This window comes from Pituophis catenifer, unplaced genomic scaffold (assembly GCF_029215685.1).
Source record: "Pituophis catenifer annectens isolate HBS135680 unplaced genomic scaffold, rPitCat1.0.hap2 SCAF_13, whole genome shotgun sequence".
NCBI lineage: Eukaryota > Metazoa > Chordata > Lepidosauria > Squamata > Colubridae > Pituophis > Pituophis catenifer.
In genome coordinates, this window is record NW_027256893.1 from 3,098,240 (window position 1) to 3,113,748 (window position 15,509).

Here is a 15,509-nt window from a genome sequence, read left to right on the forward strand (position 1 = left end):
GGTTGGACTAGAAGACCTCCAAGGTCCCTTCCAGCTCTATTCTGATTGCTTGCTTGCTTGCTTGATTGATTGATTGATTGACTGACTAGGATTAATTGATTGTAGGATTCTGAAAACTTCTCCCTTTAAAAGAAATTGTACATTGTAATAACAGAAAGAAGGAGAGGTTCAGGAGGCATTGGTCTTCTGGCGTTCCCTTTAATGAAGACGTGCCAAATGCTTGAAATGCTTGTGCTGAATCTCTACTTGCTTTCATAACTGTCTTTCTCCATCTTTATTTTTTTCCCCTGTAGCCTTTCCTCTCTTCCTTTGGAGAAACAAAAACTTCCATTGTCTTTGATCACTCCTGGAATCGGTAGGGAAGTATTTATTAGTCTTTATTACACCTAACTGGGATTTTCTGCTAAGCCGTGTGATGTGATTAATGATGGAAGGAGGGCTTTCCAGCTTGACAACATTACTCAGCTGAGTCTCCTCTAGAGAAAGCTGGTAGTTTTGGCCATCTCCAGTGCCATCTCAGTCAGAGATCCACCTGTTGCTTTCACGTCCAGTATACGAGATCCGATCGTTCAATTAGCTTTTCAAACTCTGGCAAGCTGATTTCTACAGCAGACGTTTCTTCCACTTTGGTTTCACACGGCTGACAGTCCCCCTATTCTGAGTTGTGACCTGGCCTGGCCATTGTGGCTGATCTGGGATCTTCCTTCAGGAGGGGAGCTTGCTAAGGGAAATCAGTTGCCCGGAGAGCCTGGCACAGAGGTGAGGTTCTCTCTTTATTAATTCTAGGCTGGGCTTAGAGCAGTTAATCCGGAAACAGCTCTTCAAAATCTTCTTTTGGGCTACTTGTACATCATCAGTGGTATAATTACAGCAAGAAGTCAAAGCTAGGATTCTGTCTCCAAAAATGCTGAAAAGAACCTTCTGAAAGATAAAAGGTCTGGCATCCGTGCAAATTCCTCCTAATTCTGCAAGCTGTATGTGAAAACAAAATTGACTCGTTATTTGCAAAGTTTGTGTGGTGTGTGTGTGTGCGTGTGTGCGTGTGTGTTCTGCTAATTAATCCCATGGTGTCCTGTCCACACCAGCCGCTAGAAAGCTGTGTGGGTGCAATTTTCTTACTTGGCTGTTAAGAAAGGATATTTCTCGCTAAGGTTTTTATTCATTGAAATACGGTTTCCTACCTCCATCCAGAAAACAAACTTATCCTTAGAACTAACCCTGAGCGGCTCTTAGCAGTTTCCTCCTACAGTAGCAGCTTTGCTCCAGCTGCTAAAGCCCATCATGCAAGGGCCCCCTTGGTTTGGACTACGATTCCCATGCATTGCGGCTGGATGATGTCCATGCCTAGGCAGGGCCAGGAATTTTTCCTGGGTTTCAGAAGAACCTTGAGGCGATTCTCTTTATGGGTTACAGCTCCATTGTTTTTATGTCCACCTCAAACAGGTGAGAACCTTGCAATTTTCAGCAATTGTGGTTTGGAGGGGGTGGGGAGGGCCTAGAGCAGGGGTCTTCGACCTTGGCAACTTTAAGCCTGGCGGACTTCAACTCCCAGAATTCCCCAGCCAGCAAGGCTGGCTGGGGAATTCTAGGAGTTGAAGTCCCCCAAGCTTAAAGTTGCCAAAATTGGAGACCCCTGGCCTAGAGGACAGTAGAAAAGTCCCATGTGACCCCAACGCTTTGGATTGCCTGCTCTTGCCCTAAAAGTTTATCTATTCACCTTGTTCTCCCAGAGAGATAAGGCGTTTATGGGTGCCATTATGTATACGGCATTATTTAATGAGACTTCCTTATTGTTTTTATTATTATTGCTGATCTTCGTGTGTTTTATTATGCTTTGTGATTTTGATCTTCGACACCTAGAGTTACCCAAAAGGTGGGCTTACAGCTCTTTTAGCGAATACGTGAGATCTCGCCTCGGCTATTGGTAGAGAAAGTTTAGCAATTTTGCATGGAAATGTTGTTTAGGAAACAGGTCAAGCGTATTGATGTAATCTGGTGATGTGAATGGCGGAAAATGAATCGTGAACAATACAGGAAACACCTCCTTCCTCTGCCCCCAACCAGAATCGCTCTACTAGTAGTGATGGTGCAGAATTAGATGCTAGGAGACCGTGACTTCTAGTTCTGCCTTGGGCATGAAGCCAACTGGGTGGTGTGGGGCCAGTTCTAGAACTAGAAGAGCCACGGTGGTGCAGTGGTTAGAGTGCAGTACTGCAGCCAACTTCTGCTGCCTACCAGCTGCCTGCAATTTGGTAGTTCAAATCTCACCAGGCTCAAGGTTGACTCAGCCTTCCCTCCTTCCGAGGTGGGTAAAATGAGGACCCAGATTGTTGGGGGCAAGAGGCTGACTCTGTAAACTGCTTAGAGATGGCTGTAAAAAGCACTGTGAAGCGGTATATAAGTCTAAGGGCTATTGCTATTGCTAGAAAGCCACTTCTGAAAATGTTGCCCCAAAATTCATAGAGACTTGTTCCTGCTGTCACCAGGAGCCAGAGTTGACTTGATAGGCCATAATAACAACCACAGTTCTTGGCCCACTGAGGACTCCCAACCCTGGTTCTGCTTGTTTTGTTGTGCTCCTGCAGGCCAGCAGTTTGTAGTCGGTCATCTCCTTAGCACATAAATGTAGTAGATAAATAAAAACGTTAGCCCTTCACTCCTCTAGTTCCAGTCTAAAAACTATCCTCGCCTTGGATGCCAAGGTTGGTTTGACTCCTGCAGAGCAACTTCCACCTCACTGTAGCACGTGGAGCTCTCTTTGTGCAAAGCTTTTCCTTTCCACAAGGGTGCCCAGATCCCCCAGGCCTCACCAAGGCCATCTGCTCCACAGGAGCTTCCAGAGCCACGTCAGAACTTGCCACATTGCAGCTGCACACGTGTAGCTGGTTCTGGCTCCGGCAGTGACCCCACAAGATTAGAATTAAAATAGAATAGAGCTGGAAGTAACCTTGGAGGTCTTCTAGTCCAGCCCCCTGCTCAAGCAGGAAAACCTCTACTATTTCAGATAAATAACTGTCCAGTCTCTTCTTAAAGATCTCCAGTGATGAAGCACCCACAACTTCTGAAGGCAAAGCTGTTCCACTGGTTAATTGTTTTCACTGTTAGGAAGTTTCTCCTTAATTCCAGGTTGCTTCTCTCCTTGATTAGTTTCCACCCATTGTTTCTTGTCTTGCCTTCAGGTGCTTTGGAGAATAATTTGACCTCCTCTTCTTTCTGGCAGCCCCTCAAGTACTGGAATCATGTCACCCCTATTTCTTCTTTTCCTTAGACTAGCCCAGTGCATACCTGGTATCTCTTCAGCACCAGGCGCTCTCCTCAAGCAGGCCTTGGCACCTGAGCTATTGGCACCATCTGGGTTTATCTGATTTGCAAGCCACTTTGAGTTGTTCTTGGTTGGGTGAGAGGCTCCTGTTGAATAGATGCTCAAGGCCTTTCTCCCAGAGACCTGGCAGGGCGTGATTCCTATCGATGCTCAGCGATGGGAGAACGCTTCACTGCCTCAGCTTCCAGTACACTCCTTGTTTAAGTGGGGTGGGGCTCCCCCCCCTCCCCAGAAGCTGCCTTCTTCACTGAGGGGACATAAAACAAATTGAAAATGTGCGGGAGCTCTGTGCCTGAAAAATTGCTGACAGTTGGTGATTCTGCCAAACCTAAACAAGGAACAGCTAACTTTTTTTTTTTTTTTAATTTGATTTATATGCCGCCCTTCTCCGGAGACTCAGGGCGGCTTACAATGCGTTAAGCATTAGCCTTCTTTCTTTTGTATATTTTATACAAAGTCAGCTTATTGCCCCCACAAACTGGGTCCTCATTTCACCTACCTTAGAAAGGATGGAAGGCTGAGTCAACCTCTTGGCTCCTTCTCTTGGTTCAGCAACCAGACATGAATTCAGCAATTCATCCTCTGCAAAAGAAGAAGTGAAGTCATTCCGCTGTGTGGCAAAGCCCCTGGGTGTGCAAGTGAAGCCTCCATGTGTCCAAGAGGAAAGAGCAGTGTGCTTCAGGTCACCCAGATGTCTGAAATAATCATTTATTGGCATTCCTGGGCAATGTCTTCTTAGGATGTCTAAATTCTCGGGATTCTGTCTAATAATGAATGGGAGTTGCTGGCTAGAAGTGGAAATCATGTTTCTGCTTTGCAAACTCAGCCAAAATGGTGGCCCTACTTCTCCCATTGATCTTAATTTGATATTGGAGGATACTGAGATGTGATCCCTGGAGCCTCTTGGCGTCTCCCTCCTGGAACTAGTGAGCAGGGACTCACCTTCGATGGTGCCTCATCTCCCATTTTGACACTACTGCAGCTGTGGGTAGAAGAAAGCAATAAAGGTGGACCTTCTAGCATAAATCCCCAACATGGTGACAGATTGGCTCACAGGAACAATGTCAAAGAATCGTCCATCACACCATCAGTTTTCCCCCATTGGTTGGTTGTCTGGTTGTAGATTTGCTTCTGAAGAGTTCTCCAAGGTTCCCAATGCAAAGCAAAGGGAGAAATGCCCAAGCAGAAGAGCTCCAAGCTCCCTCCCAACTCTCTTGTTCTGTATTCTGTAAATGCTTTTGGGCTAGAAGCATTTTCTTAAAATCTTTTTCTGCTGCTTCTCTTCTTCCTTAGCACCTAAAGTGAAGCAGAAACGGAAAAGCAGCGATTTTAATAGCATCATCTTGACCTCACTGAGGCTGGTTTCCTGACTTGGTGAATGTGTTGAGACCATTAATATTGGGAGATTCCAAGGAGTATCAGCATTCCCTTGGCGGTCCCACACATTCCTCCTCAACTGGAATCCTTCCCCAAACGAAGAGGTTATGGGAAGCTGATACAGTATTCAAAGTCCTTCAGAATTTGCTTTACTCGAAGAAAGCTTCTACGGATAAAATGTCAACCTGAAATACTGTCCTAAATTGATGCAAAGATTTGAGCAAGTCACAAGCTCTGGTTTTGTGGGTTTTTTTCTAAAGAGGGTTTACACGGGAGCTAAATAGCAGTAGCACTTCGACTTATATACCGCTTCACACTGCTTTTACAGCCCTCTCTCAGTGGTTTACAGAGTCAGCCTAGTGCCCACAACAGTCTGGGTCCTCACTTTACCGCAGTGGTGAAATGTAAAATTTGTTACTACCAGTTCTGTGGGCGTGGCTTGGTGGGGGGGTGTTAATGTGACTGAGTGGGCGTGGCCAACTTTTTTTTTTTAAACTTTTAAAAGCATTTTTTCTACAACCTCTTTGGCCGAAGAGGGTGTTAAAAAAAATGCTTTTAAAAGCCTCTGACGATCCCAGCTGAGTTGCCTGATTAGCAGAGGCTTTTTTTCTTTTAAAAACATTTTTTCTACAACCTCTTCTGCCAAAGAGGGTGTAAAAAAATGCTTTTAAAAGCCTCTGACTATCAAGCAACTCAGCTGGGATCGTCAAAGGCTTTTTTTTTTCAGCCGAAGAGGTTGTAGAAAAAATGCTTTTAAAAATTAAAAAAAAGGCTCTGATGGTCGCATGACTCAGCTGGGCATGGGGTGGGGGGGGGCAGGGATTTTTGCTACCGGTTCTCTGAACCACACGCCGCCATCGCTACCGGATCAGGCGATCTGGTCCGAACCAGGAGCATTTCACCCCTGCTTTACCGACCTCGGAAGGATGGAAGGCTGAGTCAACCTTGAGCCGGTCAGGATCAAACTCCTGGCAGTGGGCACATTCAGCCTGCAATACTGCATTCTAACCACTGCGCCACCAATAATTTAAATACTAAATTACTTAATTAGTTCAGTGCCAGATTCTGCCAGTGAGCAAAGCACCGCAAAGCATTTCTGTTTTCTCTCAAGGCTGGGATGAGGGCTTATTAAATTATTAAATCAATTAAAGGGGTGGTGACTCTTTTGCCCGCCTACCACTTCCAAATCTCAAACTAGGGATCTGACAACTGGAAACCAGGTTTGGAAGCAGACAGAGTCTTTGCTGTACTCATCAGCCCTCCAGTGATCCTGTGGTTGCCTGGCCTTCCCCTTCAGATGTTCTCCTAACAGCCAGAACATCAACCAAATGAGCATCTGAATGGTGAGCCCGGGACATCTGTGGCAAGCAAGGAGCAGTGGGAGCTTTAATCCAACTCTTTTTTTTATTCCAAATATTATTTCACCTTTTTTCCACAAAGCCTACAAAGCACTTTGCAATCATCTGGTTTCAGTTGTCCTCACCAAGAGGAGCATTGTCCAGGCACTTAGCTTTTATCTAGACAGGTCCTTGGTATTTAGCAATTTGAAGGTGTTTTTTTTTTTATTTGATTTATATGTCGCCCTTCTCCGAAGACTCAGGGCAGCTTACAGTGCATTAAGCAATAGCCTTCATCCTTTTGTATATTTATACAAAGTCAGCTTATTGCCCCCACAAACTGGGTCCTCAATTTACCTACCTTAGAAAGGATGGAAGGCTGATTCAACCTTGAGCCTGGCGAGATTCGATCTTACTTTAATTGCAGATAGCTGGTGTTAAATTACAGTGCTTAGTCTGTTGAGCTATCCAGGCTTCTGATCTCAGATCAATCAGGACAGCGTAAAAGGCAATAGACAAAGATGGGCAAAGCTGCTTTTGGCCAAACTCACCTCAGGCAGACTCAAGAAAGCTACTCTGGAGGACCCTGGTTGGGAGATTCAAGAGAATTCTCCAGGCCAAGAGCTTTGTAAGGCCGCCATGTGGACATCATTTTGCGGAGTGCACATCCACAAAACATCTGAAGGGAGATAAATATGTGCCAGGTTCGGCAAGGGCATCTTCTGGGAAGTAGTGGCAACATAGCCTGCCAGCATTGGCACCCTGTCCCTACTTGAACTCATCCGGTCAGATTCTAAAATGAAGATGAAAGAGACTCAGAAGAATATTTAATTTTTTTTTTCTTATGACATTTCCCCCCTCTGACTCACCCACAAGGCCCTTGACCCACCTGTGGCTTCCACCTGTGCCATACATCAACAGGGAGCTGAAATTTCCCCCCATTTCTTCTTTCCAGTTGGGCAGAAGTTGCATGTTTCTTTCAGATTAGGCTTGCCCAACACAACTAAATCCAAAACTGACTCATTTTCCGTATTTACAGAACGTTCTGAACCATAAGCCATAAAGGGGCTAGTTCATACAACATGCTAAACTGCAAGAAACTTTGGCATGTTGTACGAATGCATATGCCAGGGCACGGGTGTCCAGTCTTTTAGCTTGTCTGGGCTTCACTGAGTGAAGAGGAATGGTCTTGGGCCGCGCATAAAATATATAATATAGTTGTGCATAAATCACATAACGTGAAAGGTTTATGATCTTGTGGGGCTGAATTACCAGCTGTAGCCCATGGGACAGACACAACTGTGTTAGGGCTTTAACTAGCCCAGAGGAGTGTATTTGCCAACCTCCATATCTTTTCAGTAACTTTAGTTTGAAAGGCAAGTGTCTGTGGTGTAGAAGGACTCAACAGCCGCCCCCCCCCCCCCAGACAAGGCATTCAACATGGGGCCCTGCCTGCTTTCTCCAGACGGACCCTCCATTGTGGGGTGGAGAATTCTCTCTGGGGGACTCAGAAAATGGACATGCAGGATAAGAAAATGTCTATTTATAAGAACAACGAAATAATAGGACTTTTTTTTCTCTCCCTAAGGGGTGGCCTGGCCTGAAATGCACCGTCTGGCAGACCGAGTCCATCTGGAAGAACTTACAAAAATTGGCATTCTCCACGGCAATGTTGAGGACATGGTGAAGGTCCATCTGGGTGCCGTATTTATGCCTCACGGACTGGGACACTTCCTTGGAATTGACGTTCACGATGTAGGCGGCTACCCAGAGGTCAGTTCTGAACCCTCCCCGTTGTGCAGCCAACCCAAAACAGATCTATTACTGAAGCATTTTGCAGACTCGTTAGCTGTGTTGAGCAACCCCTGGGCCCCCCTAGGTTAAGTCTCCTAACATAACCGCCTTGTGAGGGAGCTGCAGGAACCCACAAAGGGACTTTCAGAGACCAGATTCAACCCTGAAACCATTCAGGCTTCATAACCTCTGGCATATTTCGGGAGGGGGGGGCACACAGATCGGCATTCCTCCCAGGAACTTTTGAGCACACAGCTTATAACTTATAACTACCTCCATGAAGTCAGAGCACTATGGAACATGCTGGTCCAACCCATGAGTCTTTCCAGCTGCCCTGGCCTTTGTGGTGCCCTTCCCTGTTATTCTCTATCTGGCGTCAACGTGGCCTCTATGGCTGGAAGGCTGAAAGATGCCACAAGCTTCTCACGGAATTTATGTGTCCTTTCCTTTCCCAGGGAGTTGATCGCATCGACTTGCCGGGTCTCCGGAGTTTGAGAACTGCCCGTACCCTTCTCGAAGGCATGGTGCTGACTGTGGAGCCTGGCATCTATTTCATTGACCATGTCTTGGACCAGGCCTTGGCTAATCCGGCGCAGGCCTGTTTCATCAACAATGAAGTCCTGGCACGTTTCCGAAATTTTGGTGGGGTGAGTAACTTTGTTAGGGCGCAAAGGTGGACTGGAAAAATGTGGCATTGATGAGAAACTATTTCAAAACACAGTGCATCAAAATAAAAAAAATAAAAATCAAAGCTGTAAATACAGATTAGGCGAGACCTGGCTCAAAACCAGTAACTGGGAGATGGACCTTGGAGTCCTAGTGGATGAGCACTTGAATATGAGCCAGCCGTGTGCAGCAGCCGCCAAAAAATCCAATATAATCCTGGGTTGTGTAAATAGAGGCATAGAATCAAGATCACGTACAGTATTAATGCCACTTTATAAAAGCCTAGTAAGACCACGCCTGGAATCCTACAACCAATTTTGGTCACCATACTATAAAAAAAGATGTGGAGACTTTGGAAAAAGTGCAGAGAAGAGCAACTAAGATGATCAAAAGCCTGGAGAAAAAGAGAGAGAAAAACTTCTTTTCAAAGAGGGAAGCAACCTGGAATTAAGGAGAAACTTCGTAATACTGAGGACAATTAACCAGTGGAACAACTGGCCTCCAGAAATTGTGGGCACTTTATGACGGGAGGTTTATAAGAAGAGACTGGACAGTCACTTATCTGAGATGGTATAGGTTCTCCTGCTTGAGCAGAGGGCTGGACTAGAAGACCTCCAAAGTCCCTTCCAGCTCATTCATTCTATTTGCATGCAGAATACCATGAAAATGTATCACAATCTTGTGGAGTGGGCAGGTTTAGATGGAATGAGACAAGGAATGGCCTAAAAATATCCAAACAGTTTGTGCCCAATCAGAGTTTAAATTTGGAACTTGTGAGAGTACAAAGCTTGGCCCGTTTGCAGTTCTAGAGAGTGATTTTAAATGCTCTGCCTTTAGGGAACATTTTCTTTTCATCGACCAATCACCTAAGCAACATCGGTGCAATACAGAAGTAGTTTGCAGCAGCTGGAGAAGGTGGATGAAGTTTTGGAAACTCTGAGCTTAGAACTCTCCAGTTCTTGTTCTGAAAGTAACAGAAGCATCTTTGAATCATTTGTACAACTCCAGGCGCTTCAGTCGCCTGTTGGAGGAGAAAAGGAGCAAAGCAAAAGAAAGAAGGCATCAGAGCAGCAGCGAGGAAAACATCCAGACCCAGATGGAAGGGACCAGCCAAGGGCAGGATAGCAAACTGGGGTTTCCCTCACTACCTCTCCCCTCATGGAGCTCTTGCAGCCGCCTCTGGCAAGTCTTGCAGACTTTGGCAAGTCTGTGGAATAACCCTGGAGTTGGCTCCCAAACACTCTCCAGGAGCAGAAGCCCTGCTCCTGTCTCAGGGCTGTCTGGGAACAGAATGTCTGGGAAGGACATGTTTTGTAACACAGGCGTCATCTGCTGCGATGATCACTGGATGTTCATCTTGTCAGAAATCTCCACCAGAGTTTCACTGTGTCAAAGTGTAGAATTCGGGTTCTTTGGTTGGAGGCTTTGCACCAGGACGGGATCCCTCAGTGCCAGTTCTCTGAGTCATCCCATCCCAAGAGCTGTGTGTGTGTGTGCAGAGTATACAGTCTTATCAAGCCAGGTGGGACTTTACCTTCTGCTGCTGAATTCTCTCCCCAGGTTGGAAAGGTTATCTCTGCTCTCTGCTGTTTCCTTATCAGTGCGTTTGAGCCAACCAGGATTCTGAGGCTGAAAAGTGTGTGTCACCTGGGACTCTTTGTTAGGAGGGCTACTTAGGCGCTCCAGCAAATTTTGCTGCATCGACCAGAAGCCTAGTGGCCTTGAGTCCCTTTCCTCTCCTCCTAACAAGAACCAAGGGACTCCCTGAGGGAGACGGCTGTCCTGGGGCAGCCTCTGCAGGTGCTCCTTCTTCTGAAGCCCCCATGCGTCGGGGGCCTCTTTTCAAAGCAATGGCTTTCTTCAAGCAATGGCTGCGTAATAGATCTCTTTTAGAATACAAGGAAAAAAGTAATCACCAGATTTGTCTAGAGCTGGTTCTGTAAAGGGAAAAATACGAATGCTAAGAGATTTCTAGTCAGAAACTTCATAGAATCATAGGTTAAAAGGGATCTTAGAAGTCTTCTGGTCCAACCCACTGACCAAAGTAGGGGTCCTCAGACCATCCCAGACAAATGGTTGTCCACACTTTTTTTTATAAACCTCCAGTGATAAGAGCACCTCCAACTCCAGGAAGCAAACTGTCCAACTGATTAATTGTTCTCACTGTCAAGAAATTCCTCCTTAATTCCAGGTTAGGTCTCCTTCTCCCACCGAAGGCTTCTTCTCCTGCCCTCAAGTGCTGTGGAAAATAAACATCCTTTTCCCTGTGACAGCCCTTCAAGGATTGGAAGACAGCAATATTCTGTTCTGCTCTGTTCTATTTTTCTCTTCTCTTCTCTTCTCTTCTCTTCTCTTCTCTTCTCTTCTCTTCTCTTCTCTTCTCTTCTCTTCTCTTCTCTTCTCTTCTTCTTCTCTTCTATTCTGATTTTCTTAAGAGGGTTTATATGGGGGCTAAATAGCAATTTAACAGCACTTAGACTTATATACTGCTTCAGAGTGCTTTTATAGCCCTCTCTAAGTGGTTTACAGTCAGCCTCTTGCCCCAACAATCTGGGTCCTCATTTTACCCACCTCGGAAGGATGGAAGGCTGAGTCAACCTTGAGCTGGTTAAGATTGAACTCCTGGCTGTGGGCAGAGTTAGCCTGCAATACTGCATTCTAACAGGAAGGAAGGGAAGGGAAGGGAAGGGAAGGGAAGGGAAGGGAAGGGAAGGGAAGGGAAGGGAAGGAAGGAAGGAAGGAAGGAAGGAAGGAAGGAAGGAAGGAAGGAAGGAAGGAAGGAAGGAAGGAAGGAAGGAAGGAAGGAATAGCACTTAGATTTATATACCACTTCACAGTGCTTTCCAGCCCTCTCTAAGCAGTTTACAGAGTCAGCCTCTTGCCCCCAACAATCTGGGCCCTCATTTTACTGACCTGAGAAGGATGGAAGGCTGAGCCAACCTTTCCAAAGTTTTGTCCAGGTAGAAGGCCTCTTTTTGTCAATGAAAGGAGAGCAGTTGCATTTCCTGGATAGTAAAGAGTGAAAACTTGGTAGATTTAGACTGAACAGCTGTCAGCTGCCTGCTGAACACATTCTGCCAAGCTTATTTAATTCTGGTCCATAATAACACTTAAATTAATCTTAAATAATGAAGATAATTTGACAGTCAGCTTCACTGAGCACTTTAATAAGACTCAAAGACCGGCTTTGTTTGAATAAATGGGTTATTTTGCAAGCAGAACAAATGTTAAACTAGCATTATTTTTAGATCAAAATGTTAAGAGGTCAGAAACAATTACAGGCAGTGTACAGTGGGAATCACCAGTATTTGTGTTCCTTTGGCTTTGACACTTGGATAAAATTGCTTTTATTGCAGCTTAGAGACTTACTAGCACATTTCTGATAAGATAAGGGAAAATGACGGAGTCGGCATATTTAACCAGGAAAGATTAGCACTGGGCGCAGAACGGTGTGGCCTTTTCATTCACACCCAATGAGAATAGGAAAGGTTTCAAAAGATCTTAGTAACAGTATCAGCCACAAAGCATCCCATCTAATGGCTCCTTTTTAAAAGGCAAAGGGGTGAAAAGAGCTTAACAAGGAGATAATGGGCCCCAAAGTTGTTCTTATGCTTATGTTGTTCTTATTTGAGGCGGTTGATCCAACTGGAGCTGATAACATTTTATGCCAAAGAGAGGAAGGGGATCAAGTTATTCTCCAAAGCACCCAAAGGCCAGACAAGGAATAATGAATTGAAACTCATCAAGGAGAGATTCAACCTGGAAATAAGGAGAAATTTTCTGACAGTGAGAACAATCAATCCGTGGAACAGAAGTTGCCTTCAGAAGTTGTAGGAGCTTCATCACTGGAGGCTTTCAAGAAGAGACTGGACTGCCATTTGTCAGAAACGGTGTAGGGTCTCCTGCTTGGACTAGATGACCTACAAGGTCCCTTCCAACTCTGTTAATCTGTTATGCAGGCAGCATTTTCAATGCTCAGCACATAATTTCTGTTGGTTATATTTATACCTTGTATCTCTTACCCTCTGTAATCAGATTAATTGGGGGGTTAACAAAATAGTGATCAACAAGCATGTGATTCAATCTCAGAATGGAAGAGGGCTTCGTAAAAGAACGTTTACACTACTTGCTTTGAGCTGGGTAGGAATTCTGTTCGTGCCCACGTGCCACATGCTCCTCTCATCTGAGGCAGGACCCCCAAGTAGCAGTAGCAGGTGCATGAAGAGAAGTCCGCAGGTTGGCTGTTTTCATCCCTGCTATCATTGCAGGCAGTCCTTAGCTTACGACCACAATTGAACCCAAAATTTCTGTTGCTAAGCGAGACAGAAGAATAGAATAGAATAACTGGGAATGGGAATAGAATAGGAACAGAACCTTGAAGGTCTTCTGGTCCAGCATATACCATTTCAGAGAAGTGACTGTCCAGTCTCCTCTTAAAAACGGAGCGCCCACGATTCCACTGGCTATGAGGTGGGGAGGAAACATTAGAAACAGAATTATTTTGATCTCGGTAAACGGTTGCCTAGGCTTAACTAAGCCAGGTTAAAACGGAGCCGCATCATTTTGTTCTGCCATTACATCTGATCAGGTGTGTCTGTCTTTTCCCAGGTACGGATTGAGGATGACATTGTGGTAACAGCCAATGGAATGGAACTGCTGACTTGCGTCCCTCGTACGGTTCAGGAAATCGAAGCGTTCCTCTCCGAGTCTCAGGGCAGCACCAAATCCTTTGCTTCGGCTTCTAGCTAGGTGCCCACTCATTTGCGGTTTGGGGCTCCTTGCAGCCTGCCCAGCACCTCAAAAAAAGCCTGCTTATAAAGGAAAGAAGCCTTCCAAATCCAACTCTCTTTTTTTCCTATGGGAAAAGATACGGGGGGAAAGCGAGGGTACCAATGGCCAAATCTGATTATGCTTGACTCGATTCTCCCTCTTGCCTCTTTACAAGTTTTGCCCTGAGTGATGGGTGTAGCTGCTGATAAGCAAATACAACGATCAGTGCAACCAAATCTTCTCTTAATAGCCCATAAAGAGCACAAGTTCTGCCAATGAAATAAATGAATAAAAAGTGTTGCTTTGAAGATTGCTTTGGCCTCCCGTATCTATCTATTTATTTATTTATTTATTTTGTCGCATTTCTATGCCGCCCAACTCCCAAGGGACTCTGGGCGGTTTACAACAAAGAATAAAACAATGCGAACAATCATATAAAAAATGTTAAAAAGAAAAACATTAAAACATTAAAAACTTTAAAAACGCTAAAACATGCACTCCAATTTGTGGCCGGGTCTCGCAAGATCACTATAACGAGATCAATGGCCCCAGGCCTGCCGGAAGAGCCAAGTCTTCACCGCTTTGCGGAAGGCCAATAGGGTGGGGGCGGTCTGGACCTCAGGAGGTAATTGGTTCCAGAGAGCCGGGGCAGCCACAGAAAAGGCCCTCCCCTGCGGGCCCGCCAGCCGACATTGTTTAGCTGACAGGACCTGGAGGAGACCAACTCTGTGGGATTTTACCTGTCGCTGGGAGCTATGCGGTAGAAGGTGGTCTCGAAGATAGCCTGGCCCTGAGCCATGTAGGGCTTTAAAGGTAATAACCAACACCTTGAATTGCACCCAGAGACCAATAGGGAGCCAGTGCAGCTCGCGGAGAATCGGTGTAATGTGGGTTGTATCTAGGAGCACCCACTATAACTCGCATGGCTTTTTCCGAGATCCTCTTTTCATCGTTCAGGTTTTGAAAGGTTTGACCATAGTCCCAGTCGCCTTAAAAGGGGAGGGTGGAAAGGAAGCCCCTCTGGTCTGCTTTGGTCCCCAGTTTCCCCACAACCCCAGGTCGCCTTTAGCCCAGGAGAAAGAGGAGCAACCAAGTTCTTGCCACTCAACTTCCAGCCCAGGATTGTTCTCATCATGCTCACTGGCGTGGCTTAGTGACCATGTTGGGTTATTCTTAAGCATGTAACTCCCAACATTTATTTCCTTGACAAAGGACTCACGATTTCACATTCTGCCCAACTGTACTTTGCAATGGAGAAACAAAACTTTTGCCCATTGTACCACATGGCCACAGGACACTGCAAGTGGATGCAAAGGTGAACTGGTTACCAAGACGTGTCCAAAATGTGGTCACATGACCGCAGGGGTGGCAGGTCGCCTGACATTTACAATGGTCAGAAGTGCTTTATGGGCCATAAGGTGCCCATTCTGGTCCCATCATAATTTCATAAGTCATAATTTCATAAGTCATAAGTCATCATAAGTCAAGGATTTCCTGTAAAGTTTTACTTCAAAACAGTGTTTCATTGCCTTATATACCTTAACAGAATTTCCTTTTGTTATACCTTTTAAATGAGAAACCTGCAAACAAAAATCTAAACAGTCCTTTAAAAAGCAGAGAGATAAAGTATGGAATCTGTAGAACTAAAAAATTATACAAGAGGAATCAATCACAAGCAACTTGAGTATGTACAAGACTTTCAAAAATATTTACAAAAGACTTGAGTAGGAAAATAAAATGCCAAGGTATTAGGATACTAATTAAAAGAAGCAAAATGTGAGTCTGATCTGTGTTGCAACAGTTGTAAAGGATGGAAAGATGCAAATAGCTTTTTAGCTTCTATGATGTAGTAGATAAATGTTTATTAGGGATAAATTTTAAAAGTGATGCTAAGAATGCAATAAGAATGGTTAATATGAAAAACCGAGTACATAAATAAATACATTTAGAATTGAATGAAAGCCAGAATTGAAGAAAGGGAGCAAACAAGCTAAATTGGGATCCCCCAAATTAGATGAATGTTTCTCCTGGCATGAAAGAACTAGATATCCCTCCCCAATAGAAGCTTCAAATAAAATGTAAAATCCAAGTAAAATAAAAGTATGTTGCAAGCACTTTAAAAAAAGTAATTTGAAAAAGTATTTGAAAACTTGATTATGACTGGCTTTTAAGGAAATTGCGGATATGGATTGGAAAATAATCTCTTACCTGTATTTTTAAATGTCACATTTAATGCATTTATA

The 15,509-nt window shown here is 44.8% G+C and overlaps 1 protein-coding gene across 1 annotated transcript in view; it reads left to right on the plus strand.

Annotated features, from left to right (window-relative positions):
- Positions 1–13,579, plus strand: part of PEPD (peptidase D) — a 192,202-nt gene extending 178,623 nt beyond the window's left edge. The window contains exons 13-15 of the mRNA XM_070952901.1: positions 7,625–7,809; positions 8,286–8,477; positions 13,105–13,579. Coding sequence (XP_070809002.1) covers positions 7,625–7,809; positions 8,286–8,477; positions 13,105–13,245 — 518 coding nt within the window. The 3' untranslated portion in view covers positions 13,246–13,579. The remainder of the gene's footprint in view (positions 1–7,624; positions 7,810–8,285; positions 8,478–13,104) is intronic.
- The last annotated feature ends 1,930 nt before the right edge of the window (positions 13,580–15,509 follow it).